General features: G+C 41.9%; 1 protein-coding gene across 1 annotated transcript in view; it reads left to right on the top strand.

Moving 5' to 3' along the window:
* The window catches only part of LOC143282697 (uncharacterized), a 223,767-nt gene extending 204,837 nt beyond the window's left edge, over nt 1-18,930 (top strand). The window contains 9 exon segments of the mRNA XM_076588421.1: nt 2,161-2,256; nt 2,259-2,429; nt 2,925-3,092; nt 4,263-4,373; nt 5,521-5,622; nt 6,409-6,547; nt 8,437-10,539; nt 13,293-13,548; nt 14,240-18,930. Of these exon segments, the coding sequence (XP_076444536.1) occupies nt 2,161-2,256; nt 2,259-2,429; nt 2,925-3,092; nt 4,263-4,373; nt 5,521-5,622; nt 6,409-6,547; nt 8,437-10,539; nt 13,293-13,548; nt 14,240-14,345 (3,252 nt within the window). The 3' untranslated portion in view covers nt 14,346-18,930.
* Nucleotides 18,931-19,061: the final 131 nt, after the last annotated feature.

Genomic DNA, 19,061 nt, shown 5'->3' with positions numbered 1-19,061 from the left:
TTTTTTTTTTTTTTAATACTGATGTCATTGTATAGGTTTGGGTTTACGCTTGCCATTTACTGTGTGTTTTTTCACGTCACATTGTAAATGCTTCTTGTAAAGAGGTTTGGGGTAGAGGTGGGGAAGAGGAGGTTGTCCGTTGTTGGACCAGTTTGACACTAATCTTTAATGCAACTTTGGTAGGATTATACTAACCTCCCCAACCCCCCTCATCCCCCACCCCCCTCATCCCCCACCCCCTACACACACACACACACACACACACACACACACACACACCATCAGCGCTGTGCGTGCCCCTCAACTTTCCCCTTCCCCCCCACACCACCACCATGGCACACACACACTCGCACATTCTCTCTCTCTCTCTCTCTCTCTCTCTGAATGGCTATTGTCAGAGCAAGCACACTCGAAGGGAAACTCAAGATGACAACTTGACCAGGTAGGCCTCTTCCAAGGTCTTTAGTCTTTGTATGCCGCACCACACGCACAGTATTCAGATACATACATACAGGTGTATGGCCACACACGTAACGGGACTGTATCTGTCTGTCTCTTTCCTCTCATTGGGTCTGTCTCATTAGGTCTTTCTCTTCCTTTCTCTCTCTCATTAGGTCTCTTTCTTCCGCTCTTCTTTCATAACCTCCCATTGTAACACTCCTCTCTCTCTCTCTCTCTCCCCTCTCCCCCATCTCTCAATTATTAGGTCTTTCTCCCCTTTCATTAGGTCTCTCTCCCAAACTAACACCCTCTCTTTTATTCTCTCTTTCTCTGTATCTCTGACATACCCTTACAAGTCAAATGTCACTGAAATGCACTACCATTGCTTACTGTGTTGATGATGTAATACTTCTGTAGTGATAAGTGTGATTTGTGCAAAGTTCTGTTGATGATAATGTATCAGTGAGAAAAAAAATATGACCTTCAGTGCATTGGTGAAAAAATGTGTATAAGTCAGTTTTCCCACAAAAGGCAGTGTGTATGTTGCAGCACATTGTGAACAAATTCCCACAGATTGCAGTATGCATGTTACAGCACATTGTGAAGAAATTCCCACAGATTGCAATGTGTATTTTGCAGCACATTGTGAACAAATTCCCTCAAAAAGCGGTGTGCATATTGCAACACATCGTGAACAAATTCCCACAGATTGCAGTGTGTACTTTGCAGCACATTGTGAACAAACTCCCACAAAAGGCAGTGTGTATTTTGCAGCACATTGTGAACAAACTCCCACAAAAGGCAGTGTGTATTTTGCAGCACATTGTGAACAAACTCCCACAAAAGGCAGTGTGTATTTTGCAGCACATTGTGAACAAACTCCCACAAAAGGCAGTGTGTATTTTGCAGCACATTGTGAACAAACTCCCACAAAAGGCAGTGTGCATTTTGCAGCACATTGTGGACAAACTCACACAGAAGGCAGTGTGTATGTTGCAGCACATTGTGAACAAATTCCCACAGATTGCAGTGTGTATTTTGCAGCACATTGTGAACAAATTCCCTCAAAAGGCGGTGTGCATGTTGCAGCATATAGTGAACAAATTCCCACAGATTGCAGTGTGTATTTTGCAGCACATTGTGGACAAACTCCCACAAAAGGCAGTGTGTATTGTGCAGCACATTGTGGACAAACTCCCACAAAAGGCAGTGTGTATTTTGCAGCACATTGTGAACAAACTCCCACAAAAGGCAGTGTGCATTTTGCAGCACATTGTGGACAAACTCACACAGAAGGCAGTGTGTATGTTGCAGCACATTGTGAACAAATTCCCACAGATTGCAGTGTGTATTTTGCAGCACATTGTGAACAAATTCCCTCAAAAGGCGGTGTGCATGTTGCAGCATATAGTGAACAAATTCCCACAGATTGCAGTGTGTATTTTGCAGCACATTGTGGACAAACTCCCACAAAAGGCAGTGTGTATTGTGCAGCACATTGTGGACAAACTCCCACAAAAGGCAGTGTGTATGTTGCAGCACATTGTGAACAAACTCCCACAAAAGGCAGTGTGTATTGTGCAGCACATTGTGGACAAACTCCCACAAAAGGCAGTGTGTATGTTGCAGCACATTGTGAACAAATTCCCACAGATTGCAGTGTGTATGCTGCAGCACATTGTGAAAAAATTCCCACAGATTGCATTGTGCATGTTGCAGCACATTGTGAACAAGGGTCCACCCCTGGGAGGAGGAGGAGGAGAGTACCATGGAGGGGAGTGGCCAGGGCCAGGAGGGCAGGGGGGCTGGGTCCAGGGGTAGGTGTTGGGGGTGACATGCGAGGGGTCAGCCCAGGCAAGGAGCACGTGCCGCCCTCCCACAGCCACAACCACAGCCACAGCCCTGCCCACAGCAACCGCAACAGCGCGGCCAGCAGTGACAGTGGCCGGGGGTTCAGCACAGGACACCTGGAGCCCAAAGTGGTCACTGTGAGTGGGGCACCGCCCTTTGTGTGCATGGATGAAAGAATGAACTGGATTTCTGTACTGTTTCCGGCACTTAGTTTTTGTGTTCACAGCACATTCACAGTGCAAGTTTTGTGTTCACAGAGCCACCCACTCAAATACATGCAGATGAAAACATCAAGAAATGATAAAATGCCAACACACATATGCCCACATGCGCACACAGACACAGACACACAGACACACACACAGACACACACACACACACACACACACACACACACACACAAAAAAAACAAACACAAACAAAACAAAACATTTCTGAACAGAGTAAGAGAAGACATTTTTCTGATATTCTCAGGGATGGAATTCCAAAGAGAAGGAGCAACAGTGCTGCTTCAAACTTGGGGGGAGGGGGGGGAGGCTGATATGCTTTTATTTAGCAGTATAACATTCTGTGCAGTAACAGAATGAACACACAAAACACTAACAACAATGTCTTTGTGGTGGGTTGAACAGGTGATAGGACAGCACCGTCTGTCAGACCAGAGTTACGAGTCAGGCGTGTCGTCACGGCAGAGCTACCACAGCACGTCCAGCTCCAGTGTGGGCAGTTTGGATCGTCTGGAGGAGTCTGGCCACGTGTCCACCATCAACGTCCAACAGCTCATTCAGGCCGGCGTGCCAGTGAGTGGTTGTCACTGTAGCGTCTTTGTGGACAGATAGATTGTTTAAGAAACCAGTTACTCATGTTATTTTAGCATCTTTATGGATGGATAGAATGTTTAAGAAACCAGTTATACATGTTTTTTTAGCATCTTTATGGATGGATAGATTGTTTAAGAAACCAGTTATCCATGTTCATTTTAGCATCTTTGTGGACAGACAGATTATTTAGGAAACCAGTTATTCATGTTATTTTAGCGTCTTTATGGATGGATAGATTGTTTAAGAAACCAGTTATCCATGTTCATTTTAGCATCTTTGTGGACAGATAGATTGTTTAGGAAACCAGTTATACATGTTCATTTTATTATCTTTATAGACAGATTGTTTAGGAAACCAGTTATCCACGTTCATTTTAGCACTTGTATGGACAGATAGATTGTTTAACCAGTTATCCATGTTTATTTTAGCATCTTTGTGAACAGATAGATTATTTAAGAAACCTGTTATACATGTCCATTTTAGTATCTTTGTGGACAGATAGATTGAAGCAGACGTCTTTTTTTTGTTTGTTTGTTTGTGCCCCAGAATTTGGGAAGGATACTTTTTTCAATATTTTGATGAATGATGGTGGAGGAGATGACAGTGCTTCTATAGGATCCATGTAGGTTTGGTACAGTTTGACAAGACTGCACTCATGTCTTGGTGCCACCCAACACCTGCAGTGTTTTTCTGGAAATTTGAGTAACACTCCGGAAGACATATCTGTTAGGTGGACAACCCTCAGCTGTGTGGTCCCAGTGTTCCCATTTGAGCCCACAGCACACTCATCTCTGGGTCGGAGCTGGCCATGGGATGAAAAGTCACATCTCTGAGGGGATCGAACCCACGTCTTTCCATTTGTCAGTCTGTGACACTAACCACTGCACCTCAGGGGCTGAAGGGGATTTAGTTTAGATTTTTTTTATCATTGAGACGTGGTTGTTGGTGAATGCAGGATGTTGTTTTTGTCATGGAGATGTTGGTGGTGGTGAATGCAGGATGTTGTTTTTGTCATGGAGATGTTGGTGGTGGTGAATGCAGGATGTTGTTTTTGTCATGGAGATGTTGGTGGTGGTGAATGCAGGATGTTGTTTTTGTCATGGAGACGTGGTTGTTGGTGAATGCAGCATTGTGTTTTTGTTGTTGAAGGACAAGGAGGTGCTGCACGCCTGGCTTCATGACCTGCACTTTGAGGACTACTACACCAACTTCGTGCAGGCTGGCTACGACATGCCCACCATATCGCGCATGACGCCCGAGGTACACTTCGTCATATTGATGATTATGATGATAATAATGGGTGTTTACAATGCTGTCTAGCACCTTAGCACAGGGGCCCAGAGTGCTAATAATTAACATCAGTTTTGGAGGCAGGCTGGCTACGACATGTCCACCATATCGCGCATGACGCCTGAGGTAGCCTTCATCATAATGATGATAATGATAATGGGTTTTTACAATGCTGTCCACCTCCTTGGCACAGGGCCCCAAAGTACTGATAATTAACATCAATTTGGAGGGAGAAATGGGGATGGGAAGTTTGCAAACATTTACATCACACAGCACTATAATCAGTACTTAGAAGCAAGAGAATGGAATGTGTCATTGAGGGAACACACACACACACACATACATACGACTTTCAGATGGCTTGATGTACTAAAACTTAGTTGTTGCTTATTCAATTTACCATCCATAAATGAAACGTTGAGTTTGACACTACCACCGTATGCCAGTATCCAGATATCCATGAAAGCGGAATGGTACAGGTATGTTTTGAAACCAGATTTGTTACTAAGATTTTGTTTCAAAATGACTTCAGACAGAGCTTAACATTCAACGGAGATGCTTAGAAATTGTGCCATGTGAGCAAGGGAGATAATCAGTATAAAACATTGTCTTAATTCTTTATGCCACAAACAAAAAACAAAATTTTAAGGAAATTGAAGAGTTTAAAATCTTCAGATGATGCTGTAGTATGTAAGGTATTCTTTTATTTCATGAACATACATTTCTTTTATAAAACACAAAACTGTCAGAAAGCATTTTTATTGTAATTCTTCAATGGTTGTCTGTTAGCAAGTTTCAAGTTTGTGAAAAATTATTATTATTATTATTATTTCAAATTTGTGAAGGCCATAACATCAACCCACCAACTCAAGTTTAAGTGTCAAGTAGTTGGTTGTTTTTTTTTAAATTAATTCTGATGATCAGTAGATAGAAGCTAATGTTTTAACACTCAAGGGAGCTTGCGTAAACAAGATACCCACACTTGTGCACACACACATATAATTCACATGACATTCATTTGGTTTCCTTTCTGAAAAGCAAGACCAGACCTTTGATGGAATTTTTCCTCATTGACCAGAAGCAGAGTGAGGTGACAGTGTGTGTTTATGTTTGTCAGGATCTGACAGCCATCGGCATCACCAAGCCAGCCCACAGAAAGCGCCTCAAGGCGGAGATAGCACGTCTGCACATCCACGATGGCATTCCAGACTTCTGCCCGGTAAGGCCTTTTCCTTGAAATAATAATCATCACATTTGTGCAGTAGATATCCAACTGAAATTTGTTTTCTTGTGATGAGTGGATGCAGTTTACTTATTCAGTGTTCATCATTAGCAAATATACAGTATTCAAATTGTATTACTCTTTGTCACAACAGATTTCTGTGTGTGAAATCCAGGCTGCTTTTGCCAGAGCACGTCGCCACAGTTAAGCCTGAATTTCATTCACAGAAATCTGTTGTGAGAAAAAATAATACAATATAGTGCAATGCAATGCAATGCAATACAATACATGGTGGGGTATACAATACAGTGCAATGCAATGCAATACAATGCAATGCAATACATGGTGGGGTAAAAAGGGTCATCGAAGACCACTTACACATGCAAGTGAACATGGGAATTGCTGGCCACTTACATGTGCAAGTGAACATGGGAATTGCTGGCCACTCACACATGCAAGTGAACATGGGAATTGCTGGCCACTTACATGTGCAAGTGAACATGGGAATTGCTGGCCACTCACACATGCAAGTGAACATGGGAATTGCTGGCCACTTACATGTGCAAGTGAACATGGGAATTGCTGGCCACTCACATGCAAGTGAACGTGGGAATTGCTGGCCACTTACACATACAAGTGAACATGGGAATTGCTGACCACTTACACATGCTAGTGAACATGGGAATTACTGACCACTTACACATGCATGTGAACGTGGGAATTGCTGGCCCAGGAACACCCAGGAAGAAGTGGTATGGCAGTGGCTATGTGTACCTGTTGCAGCATGACCTGATAGAGTGGCTGCACCTGTTGGGGCTGGGCATGTACCATGAGACACTGGCCGGTCAGGGCTATGACAACATCCAGTACGTCACAGACATCACCTGGGAGGATCTGGAGGAGATCGGCATCAAGAAGCTTGGTGAGCTTGGACAAGTCTGTGTGCATACGTCCCCCCGTTCTCTTTCACCTCATCTGCTGTAACTCTCTGTTGTCTGGTTTTTCTGCTCCATCCATCAACTCCCTTCAGGGCGTACAACACTCTGCTGCTTGACTCGTCTTCAGAAGTAAAAGAAGATACATGCCAAGAGTTCGTGGTCAGAATTATCGTATGATAGTTGTGTCCAGCTATGACCATCAGGACAGCAGAGGAGGCAACTGCTGTCCTATCTGGACTAGAATTTGAGTATAGTGGAGAGTGTCTAGCCAAAGTTACATCCACTCTCTTTCGGTCAAGAGAAGTACTATTACTGGGAAGTATTATTACTGGTTATTCAAAGCACTATTTTTTACTTCAAAGCTTTATCTTAAAACGAAATTAACTATGCAAGTGCACACAGTCCCATTCCACTGCATGCAGACACACTTTACACATCATCACCTTGTTGCATACCAAAGAATTTAACCCTTTGAGCCCTGAGTTCATGAGCAATTTTAACCCTTCTGCCTGAGCTCCTGAGCCAAAATTTGCAAATAATTGGTATTAAACCCTTTGAGCCCTGACCACCGCTTTACCGGTGGTAGAGAAAAATGACATAATGCCTAGCCACTGGTTGAGCGGTGCGTAAACACTTAGTGTGCATATTCTCAACCTGGCCTGTCTGGGCAGAAATCGGGGACAAAACGTGCGAGAAAACAACTGTACATAACGCAGCAAGTAATTGATATGCTTGATGATTTATCGGAAGTAGAGTATGACAATTACTCTGATAGTGAGGTGGAATTTGAATCGGATGATTTTGCTACAGATAGTGATGTTGAAAATGAATCTGAGCATGCAGAATCAGTTGATCAAAGGAGGCGTGTCAGGTTGCGACTCTGCACGCTTCATAGTAGAAATCGATCTTTTTTATCCAAAGCACATGCACAAAACACAGTGAAAAGGTGCGGCCATGTTGGTACTACATTCGCTGATGTCAGAATAATACGGTTTTTCTGATTGGCTCTTCAATATAAGTCAACCAATAGCAAAACACGACACAAGTGTTTATGCACCGCTCAACCGGTGGCTAGGCATTATGTCATTTTTCTCTACCACCGGTAAAGCGGTGGTCAGGGCTCAAAGGGTTAAACAACAATGTAAATACCTGTAAGTATGATTAATTTATTGGCAACTGCAAAGTTTCACAACAAAACATCAACAGTTGAGGGTGTGTATGTGTGTATACACACTTTTCAAGGGGGTGAAGAGATACTGCTTTTGTACAAAGCATTTTGCATCTTGGTATTACATGAATATTAACTTGTGTAATTCTTTACAGTGTATACTTGCTACTCCCAGCATATGAGCACTGAACTATGAGCTGTCTGCTTATAATTTTCTCCAGTTTACCATTGGCTGTTATGGCTGTTCTTTTCTGATAGTCTGTCTTGTCAGTGTGCACAGACATTGACATAAGGGAGGTAATTTGTGGAATGCAAGACAGTCTGAAAGTATAGAATCATACAGAAATGCCCAGGGCATTCTGAAGATGCTGACTTTTGTTGCTGTCTTGTAGTATATATATTTCCTCTTGTGATTCCCACTTTGTCCAAGAACATTTTTTGATGATACTCAAAATGACAAACTTAGATTTGTCTAAGTTGGATACCTTTTCTTAATACTTTCACAACAGTAATATTTGCTAACCTGTTCAGCTGATATTGAAAATGATTATCAGTATGTTTTGTAATTGTGACTTTTGTGCTGATGATTGAAGACTTTCAAACAAAGTAAAAAATAATTTCTGTTGTGAGATTTTCCTCTGTGTGTTTGTGTGTGTGTTGAACAGTGAGTTTGACATTGATGATGATATACATGTATGTCTACAGGTCACCAGAAGAAGATCATGTTAGCCATTGACCGCCTGAAACGCATCACCTCAGCCTCCAAACGTCTGTCCACCGTGGAGCCACGGCGATCGTCCATCGAGATGCTGGAGCCTCCCCCACCAGCCCCTCCCATTGGGCGGTGGTCCGGGGAGATCTCCTCCCTCCCCCCTCACATGTACGAGGGGGGCCTGGGGGTGGGGGCCAAGCCCAAGAAATCACCTTCAGGGGACAGCATCAGCACCACAGGCAGTGGAGGCAGCGGCAGCAACAGCAGCCAGAGCAGCGGAGAGATGCGTAACATCCCCCTGCCCAGAGAGGACGCCGGGGTGTCTGGGGGCATGCCCCTCAATCGCCAGGCATCACTGACCACCTCCAGTCAGTCTGACGTCATCGCCATCCAGGTGAAGCGGCAGGGCAGGTCCAGCACGTCTGACGAAGCAGGGCAGCAGTCGCTTTATCAGTCCTTCCAGGGCCCGGCCGGGGGCAAGGTGGGGGGCGGGGAATTCCCCGGGGGCCATGCCATGAGCACGTCGGACCCTGGCCTGGGGATCCAGATGCTGCCCAGAGTGCAGCAGAAACCCGTGGCCAAGATCATTGCCAAGACCAGACAGTCCAGTCGGGAGAACTCGCCTGACGCAGAAATGGAGAAGCATGAGTCTGAAAACAACTCTGATGGAAACAAGATGGGCCCCATGTCCAGCTCTGTCACAGAACATGGGGAGATGCAGGGAGGGGGCACCCTGAAGAGGGCGCCAGGTCCCTTGAGAGTGGAGATCAGAGAGCACATCTACGACCAGCCGCAAGTGTCCCCAAAAAGTGGTAACACTCCCTCCTCTCCCAAACCACAGCTGGTTCCCAAGCCTGCCAGCCCGCTTCATGTGGCCACTCACCATAACCCCTCTGTGGCCTCTTCTGGTTCTCCCACAGGGCGCAACAAGAAAGCCCCACCACCACCACCTAAGCGGACACACTCCATCCGTAACGATTCAACTGTCAGCAAAGTGGAAGCCAGCAACACTTTCTCTGTGACCACCACAGCCTCCATGAGCTCCACCAACTCTTCAGGATTCAGTAACAGCAGTGCCAAAAACACCAACAGCATGGCCGTCCCTCCTGCCCCCTCCACAGGTCCTGCTGCAGGTAAACAGGAGTCCTCCATCACAGAGAAGACACAGCCTCAGACAGAAGCCTTTGCCAGCTGTGTCAAGTCTCTGTCGGAGCGTTTCGGCAGCAAGAAGAGCGAGACCGAGGGGTCTCAGGAGAGTCTGTCATCAGACAGTGATGAGTTCCCCCCACCACCACCCCCTATCGCCATGGATATCATTACCCCCAAGATTCGCAACTACGGCATCCCCAGCAAGTCTGACTTGCACCACTCTCCGCTTCACGTCAGAGAGTATGGAATGCACAGCCACCACTCCACTCCTTCGAAAGACTACGTGGGCAGCTTTCAGAGTCGACTCAAGACATTGCAGGCATCAGAGGGCGGTTCCTCCAGACCGGATGGCCACACTCTGTCAGCTTCGGTGTCACCCCTGAGGAGGATATCCCCAGGCCGGGACATCCCTGCCACCAGCACTCACCACGACAGACTGCGAGAGGCGGAGGCTCACTCTTCATCGCCCAGCCTGGGGGACAAACGCAGTGAATCCACAACAAGCTTTGACTCCACGGTGTCTACGTCCAGCACTGATTCCAACACTCTGCCCTTTGCCAACGAAAACGTGGGGACGATAAAGCAGAGAGCGGCGGCCATGAAGCCCTCCATTGTACAGAGCCAGGACAGTGGTGATGGGCAGAGGAATGTGGATCTGAACACAGCCATGTTTGACACTTCCAGGGCCAAGAGCTCTAGCGGTGACATGCACAGGACTACAGCTCGTGGTGCTAGCTCAGAGGGGGTGGGAGGTGGGCAGACGTGTGGGGGCTACCCCAGGACAGTGTCTGCGGATGGTGCCAGTGGGGCGGGTGGGGCGAACGGGAGGAGTTCCGCTCCGGGCATGCCCCACAGCATGCATGTACAGACTGTGGCGTCGGCCAGCAGCAAAGTGCCAGGCTCCAGTGCCAGAGTGTCTCAGTCCAATCACGGTGCTTCCTCTGAAGGTAAGCTTGTGCCCCCAACCTTCCCCCCTCCAGTTCGTGTTTTATGTGTAGTTATATCTATATCCTGACTTTCCCCACCCCACCCCCACCCATCCATTTCGTGTTTTATGTGTAATTATGTTTATATCCTGACTAGTTTTTTTAACTCTCAGATGAAAAATTGGTGGAATGGTCAACGTCACAGCTATGTCCTTGGTTTATGCACATGAATGTGACTTTTCTGTGCATAATTTTCTTTTCCGAGTGATTTTTTTTACTTTGTTTTATTTTTTCAGGTTATACTTTTTTGGCTGATCTATTCGCAACAAAAGATGAAGAAGATGGTTCTGTCCTGCAAATCTTACCTTGATTCATTTATGAAGGGAGAATGTTTGTGCTGAGTGTTTATTCAAAAGTAGGCCTATTCTGCATATTGAAAACAGCAAATGAAGTTGTGTGTGTTTCCTTTTCACTTTGGATATTAGTGTCCCCATCAGAGAAAAGCCATGATTCGTGTGGAATAGTTTCACCTTTTTCCAATCAAGTTTTTAGGTTAGAAGGATTTCTTTTTTATTTTTACAAATTGCTAGTGAAAGTGGTCAGTTTATAAACAGACTGTGATTTGAAAAGGATTGGTAGGTTATTACCAATAATGAGTCAGTAAACTCTTAAAATTATGTATTAAACAGATTGACATTTTTTACCATAAAGTTTATTTTAAAACTAAAGATCCTTAGCATATTTTAAAAGTAATTCCACTTTAATTTGTCTACTTCTGTTTAATTTTAATGTAAAATGTGTAGCAAGATTGGGTCAGCATTATAGAACTGGGGACTAAATATGGGAAAGTACCACTGGCATAAAAGCAGCACATGTTTGTTTTTCATTGTTGTTGGGGTTTTTTGTTGGTTTTTTGCATACAGTACAACATGTGTAATATGTGAAAAAGAAAAAAAAACAGCATAAATAAAGAAGATCATATTGTTATTACAAATATTAAAGTCAAAGTTGTACATATGTCAGTTTTTCTTTGATTTTAAACAAATAAAACAAAGGGAAGACAACCACACACACACTCAGAGGGAGGGAAGGAGTGGGAAAGGGAGATAGAGAGGGGGAGTGAGAGGTTTGGGGTTTTGTTGTCTTGATTCAGAATGTGTTCTTGCAGATTTAGGTGATGGAGCTATGACTTTACAGCAACTGCATTCAGCACATATTAACAGCATCAGCATCAAACACATGATTTATGCCAGTTGTTCTACAAGATTCAACTCTTACATTCCATTAAAATGCAGCAGTATCATTATTCTGCTGACAGTTGATTTGAAAAAAAACTTTGAAAAACACTTCATACACTTTGGACAGCAGGTTTTTTCTCCACAGATGATCAGTCTGCATGGGTTAGAAGAAGAAAAAGATCATTACACAACACAGAGTTTGAGACTTTAAATTTCAGAACTTTACATATTGAGTTAGTGCAACTTCAGTTAATCTGCATTCAGTGAAATTCAGTTTTGCTCAGACTATTATAAAATGGTCTTAATTTTCACAACACTCATGCACGCTGTTAAGAAATGAGGTCTCTGAAACTACTTTTAGTCCCTTTATTTCCCTTGTTCATATCTTAATCTACCTTCTGAATCCTTCCAATGGCACTGGTGACCATGGATCAGTTTCATCACTGCCCCTTTGATCATTTCAAGTCAAAATAATGAGGCCAGGTTGGTTTGACAATCCCCATCTCCTTCCCACACAGCATGGAATTTTAAAACAGTTGTTTCCCTTTGACAGTGGAAAGAGTTTCATGCAAACATACTGACAATATGTTTTGCAGGTTTCAGCTTTTTTTTTGTGAACAAGTTATATAGTTTTGAGGTTGTTTCCCTTTGACTGTGGAAAGTGTTTAGCAAACACACTGACTGTACATTTTTCACGTTTCTGTTTGTTTTTTTTTTGCCTTGAAGTTATGTTGTTTGGAGGATTCCTATGAAGTATGATATACTACAGTGCAAGAGAGTTTGTGTTGTTGAAATAATGCAAAAGATCTTGTGTTGTATGAACTCATTTTGCTGTGTTTTATTTTTATACAACAAACAAAAACCAGTCAAATTTTTGCAACAAAACTTTGATATGATGTCAGTTTAAATTTTGTGTTGATTGCAATCAGCCAGCTGAACAGTTTCAAATTTTGTGGCCAGTCAGGTATCCATTACTGGCATTAGTGTGCCCACTTCAGTTTTGTCAACACTGTGTATTGCATGTATGGTGGTCTTGAAAATTATTGTGAAAAATGTATGCTACATGATTATGTTGTGTGGAAGTGTGTTTTTTTGTTGTTGTTTTTTGTTGTTGTTGTTTTTCAAAAATTTTGTTTGTTTGTTTTTGTCATCATATTCAGAGTGCACAATGGCTGTCTTTTAGAAATAATGTGAAGATGATTATATTATTTCTATGTTATTTGCATGTTTGTTAGTGTTGGGGTTTGTTTTGTTTTTTTGGTTTTTTTGCTGTTGTTGTTCTTTGTTGGGTTTTTTTAGGTGTGTGTTTTTTTGTTTGTTGTTGTTACTGCTGTTGTTTTAAGGGGGGGGGGGGTCTTTTTTTCATCACAAAGTATACTGTAGCAATCATGAAATAAAAATTAGAAACATGATAGTACTATGGTTTTACATGCATTTCATGTATGTTTTTGCACACTTTTTATATGTAATAAGTGTCTATTTTTGCATGCTTTTTGCACAGACTAAAACAAAACTGTGACACCTGTGTTCCTCAAGGTCCCAGAAGACCACCACTCCCCGACAAAAAGCCCTCGCTGGCAGCAGCAGCATCTCAGCAGCCACAGACACCAACCCAGCCACAGGAGGCACAGCAGCAGCACACAGACAAGCGGCCACAGCCCCAGGTCCAGGCGTCTCTGTCGCAGCAGCAGTCCCAAAGCCAGCAGCAGCATGTTCAGTCCCAGCCCTCCAAAGCACAGCTCCCAGACACCACGCCTCAGACTGTGGCTCTGTCTCTGTCTGTCGATGGGGAGTGAGTATCAACGTTTGTGTTCCATTGACTACTTCACTTTGAAGCAAGGTGTCAGACCATGCAAGACAGATCCAAACACACGTATACCACATCTGTGGTTAGAAAAATTAAAATGACATTTAAAAGTAAAACAAACAAAGCAGATGCTTGATCAGGACTTCAGGTTGACAAAACAAAGGAAGCATAGGAAGATTTGTGTTTTATGTCCCATCACATATCCTGGTGATTGAAGATATCTTCTTAAAGTATTTTCACGTTGGACAGTTAATCTTCAAAAATAGATAAATGGTAGATGAAGACTGGGCCAAAATTTTCTTATAAGTGACGTGAAAGAACTAACGTTATTTGAAAAGAAAATACGTTGGTTTTTTTAAATGATGATGTTTCCTTATAACCAAGTCTCTTTCATCCAACGTGTCGTCCTTTGTAAAGTAAATGTGTATGTTAATGGTGATATTTCCTTATAACCAAGTCTCCTCCATCCAAGGGTTTTTTTAAATAATAAAATAAAAAACAAATAAGGCAGAGAACTTTTTTTTATGAAATATAAATTGTTGAAAACACAAGAAAAGTCTGCCCTTGCCTTATCATGGTACCAAAGCACATAGAGCTTGTTTCTGGATAGCATATAAGTATCCATTATTATTATTATTATTATCATTAATACTATCATCCCTTGTGGTAATTGCAGGACCACACAGCGACAGTCGAGTGATGTGCTGAGTGACATTGACAACATGCTACAGGGCCTGACAGACGAACTGGATGCCATGCTTCTGGAGGAGTCAGAGGGCTGAAGCTGTTCTGGATCCACATTCATCCTTTCTGACAACTCTTTTTGCCCTGTGCCTGAGAACACTGTCCGTGATACGTTCATGTTGTGCTGAGAGAGTGTGTGACGTAGGAAGGGGAACGATGGTGCATGGTGTCTTTTTCGGTGACGTTGTATTCCTTGTGAAGCCACAGTCCCATTTCTTCCTCCTGCTGCTGCTGCATGTTTCTTTCCATGAGAGCAGAGTTTAACACTGAATATCAGCAGTGGGCACCCGCTATTGAATCGCCATTATGGGAACATGCTAATGTTTTAAACAGCATTTTATTCAGGTGTTACTTATTATACATATTTATTAAAGAAAAGAATGCTTTATTTAGTTGAAATTGCTTTGTGCTTACGTATTCAGGACGTTTGTATTTTATTTCCTTTTGAAGAAAAAAAGGTGGACAGAAAGATGGGTTTACTATTGAATCTTTGTAATTCTCTGTTGCTGTGCATCCCAGCTGTGAACAAACGCAAAGTGTATTCCAAAATCAAAATATACAGAAGACTTTGAATTTCTTCCAGCCAGCCAGTCTGATCATGCTTGTCTTCTATATTTTTCACACCCATTTCCCAGTACACATTGTTCACAGCATGAGTGAATGAAAGTGATGAACGATTTGCATGTATGTGTTTACTTAGAACTGTTCTATAAGTTACACTGCTGAAAAAGATTTTGCCAGGGTTTCTGAGAAAAAGGTTGGTTTTAATTTATGGTTGACATGTAAGGTTTTTGGATGGTGGTTGGGTTATTTTTTTGGTTTTTCTTTCTTCTTTTTTTTTCTACTTTAATGATAGTCATAGCGACTGATTATGAACATTAGCAATTATGAGTTTTGTTTGAGAATATTGACACAGATATCATATGCCCATACATATATATGCATACAAAAAGTTTTTCAAAGATAATTGATTTTTAAGTGCTTAGGTGGCCTAAAATGACCAGTACATTTCAGATGTACAGTGTTCTTGAGAAAGTGTAACCAGCTAAGCTTCAGTGATCACCTCTTTCTGGCTCTCTTTTAGTCATGGTTTGTTTTCAGTCTACCCACCTCTTTCTAGGCTTACTTCGTTCTGTGAGATTGTGTACAAATGCTCATTGATGGAGTATCAAGTTTTGTACAGTTGCTGGAATTTCTTTTGATGTTTTGATGACTGTGGTGACCTTTAGTGCAATGGTTCTGCCTCTGTAGTGGTTTGTACATATGTGAATAAGTTTGGAATCACATCAGTGCTGGGAGCATAACATGTTTATACATATTATCTAGGAGTGAAAGATGACATTTACGTGCCAAAAAGCTTGTCCTGGTAAGAGCATGAACTGAATGTGACCCTTTCCACACTTTACAAGTAAAAAGAGCAATACTTTTTGCAGCTTAATCTTGATGTCAAACAATAAATGATAATTTCCCAAGTTACTGCTAAAGGTGAGGTTATCATTTTGACAATATCTTTTTGTGTCAATGGATATGACGTTTTTTCTTCCCTCCCACCAATGGTAACCTCTCCCCCCAGCCCCCATTTGATGGATTTGGTGAAACCACCGCTGGTTATCTGAGCAGATTTGATCAAGATTATGAACCATGAACATATTTGTGACCATGTGAGTCATGTAAATCAGTGTCTTGTGTTAATGGTATCATCTGTGCTCCACTGCAGATAAAATTCCCAGTTTATTTCAATGAGATCACAGTCTTGGTTTGACACAAGCTTGCTCTTTTCTCAGGTGATTCAAGTCTTTTTGTGGGACAAGAAAGCATGTGAATAGGGCAGGGGGCATTGACAAGCAGGTCAATAAATTGGAAGGCATGTTTTTGCATTCAAAAGTGATAAACAGGATGATGAAATAAATTGTCCATTATTGGATGTTACCATGGAAATTGGCAGAGAATCCCAGATCACTGTCAGGTGTTGAAATAATGTTTAAATGTATCACTTAATTTTGAACTCATGATGGTGTTGTGCAGATATTCTGACCACAGTTGTGTCTTTCAAGCCCCAGGATTCCAGGGCAAGCACAGAAATCTTGTTTTCCAATGTAGATTTCTAGAAATAACATGAGGACTGGAAGCATATAAAATGATTTCTCCATCAGTTGATTGTTCATCAAGAAAAGGTGTGGCCCGTTTCCTTATTCTTTGGAGGTTCATATTTCCATGATGACTTACTATATTCAAAGGAAGAACTCTGTTTTGTTTGAAATATACTGGTATTTTAGAATTTGTAGTTTCAAGTCAGTTCTTGCATTTTAGTCAGTGGATTTAGCTTACCTATCCCCAGTAAATATTTGCAACAGATTTTCCATGTCCTAAAGGCCTATGCAGCATATGTTTAGTTAGATTCAAGCTGTACAGTTTTTGTGGAATGATTTTTTTTTTCTTCAGGGCATTCATTTAATTCACAATACTCATTAATAAAAACTTATTTTATTTGACATGCTGTCCATTTACACAACAGCCCATCCCATGAAGAGACTCACAAAGTCAGTACGCTTTGGAAGGGTTAGTGTCAAGCAGGACTGCCTTTCACAAGACATTCCATGGATCTTCATCTCATGGACTGAATTCATGAGCATTTCCAGACTGTTGTGGAACAGCAAGCTACTCCTGCTGCAAGAACTTTGACAGCCAACATTCATAAATGATATACTATTAACATTTACTAATAACTGATATCAACAAATAATTGATAACAGGACGACTGGTCTTATTAACACAGCAACCAAGAATGTCCTGCAGGTGTCAACAAGGATGCATACGCTTTCCAGAACCAGTCTGGCATGTGATGTGAACCGTTTTTGTGTGTAAACTAAATCTGCAAGGAAACTGGCACTGCTGTGTGGTATCAGTCACCACATAGTTAACTGGTCCTGTTGTGAAGAATAGTACATGTGTCTCTGGGCCTGCGTTTTTGTGAATTGACAACACAGTAGTTATTCATATCTGACAGCAGGCAATTATGAAGTCTGCTGTACACAGGAAGTGCCCTCTCAGCTCTGTGTTGACTTTGTTGTTTCATGGCATTGACCATCTTCTTGTCCAGTGCTTTTAGAATATGAGCATGGATTCAACACTGTGCGACGTCTGGGAAGAAGCTGACCTTCAGTTCAGCTGTAGTCTGCATTGTGGCAACTTGCCATGCTGGTTACTGCCTTGTCAAGAACCTATTTATTCCCAACTGCAGCCATGAAGAAATCAGGGATCATGGTTTCTGATTGTTTTATGTACAGCTAACAGTGCTGTCAAGTGAGTCTCAAACCTAGGAATAAGGAGTTATTTTAGACATGGCTGGTTACTGAACAGCAATGTGCACATGAAAATGGTCATGTGAGGCACTTTTAGCTATTTTATAGCTTCATTAATGCCCGGATGCTTCCCCCCCCCCCCCCCCCCCAACAAGAAAAGTGCTCATTGATTTACCAGTTTACAGGAAAGAAGAGGGTATATGCAGACCTTGCCCAACATGTTTGCAAAGTATGGAAAGTTGTCAATTATCAGTATGTTCTATAAACATTTGTTGCTAGCTCACATAGACAATAGCATGTTTTTTTTAAATATAATTTAAAAGGCAACTCTGTAGTTTACCAGAAGTTGAAAGGATTGTAGACAATTTTTTTCACACCACTGTGTAAGGCCTGACTTGGCACTTTTATTTTATGTCAGTGCTGAACAGCTTTGAGTGTACAAACCAGTTTTTTGTATGGATATTTCAGCAGTGTGTTGAACTTTTTCAATGTAGCTATTTAAAAACAACCCACACATCATGTGCATGAATCAATCTGTACATTTTGGTTTTTGTTTTTTTTATTAGAACGATGTGCACTATGTCCTCATCTCTTCTCACAATAAGGGAAACTGAACATTACCCTGTGGGTACATTTCTACATCATATTCTGTTTGAAAGTCTTGTACCTGGCTTTTTGTTCACATTGCTCTCATAACTGAAAGACATATCACTCATGGAAATTAGAATAATTTTAACATTTGATACAGGGGATGTTTGTTGTGAAGGAATGTCTTTTTCTTTAGTCTCTGGCCCAGGTTTTCGTTTTTTCGGTGCATGTCTACATCTACAGCATATGCTTTGAACGTCCAAAGATGTGCAAACACTTTCACTTGCAGATGTGGACATGACACTTTGTGGGGCAGAGACCATTTTTGTTATAGCACGTCTTGCTAGTGGTACATATATATATATTCTACAATGAATATATCTTTGTAACATGCAGCAATAGTTACAGAAAGATGTTATTGAATTTGCAACAGAACTGTAGAACAAGTATAAATAAATGCTCATAACATTACCCCTACTATACCTCTTGAAGAAAAGTGTCCTTATTAAACCAGTTCAATGTATACTGCATCTGTATGACACTTGCATCAACTGCACCTTTCTTGTAGATATTGTAGAATGTTGGACGGCATATAATGTGGAAGTTACATACACAGGACAACAGAAATGTGAATGACTGAAGCTTGTGACAGGTGTATACAAATATTTATTGAAGTTCTGTGGAGTGTTTGTAGTTCCATCTTGTATTTGCAAAATAAAGAAGGAAGCCTGGTTGTGCTTTTTAAGTTTTTTTCTGTTTGAAGAAACAAAAAAAAACAGTGGTTTTGATGGCTAATATGGAATGCATTGTTTCAGCACGATTTCAAAACATGACACTCGTGTGTACAAAAAAGCACCACTGAAC

This window comes from Babylonia areolata, chromosome 1 (assembly GCF_041734735.1).
Source record: "Babylonia areolata isolate BAREFJ2019XMU chromosome 1, ASM4173473v1, whole genome shotgun sequence".
In the NCBI taxonomy this organism is placed as follows: domain Eukaryota; kingdom Metazoa; phylum Mollusca; class Gastropoda; order Neogastropoda; family Buccinidae; genus Babylonia; species Babylonia areolata.
This window is presented reverse-complemented; position numbering and strand designations above follow the sequence as displayed.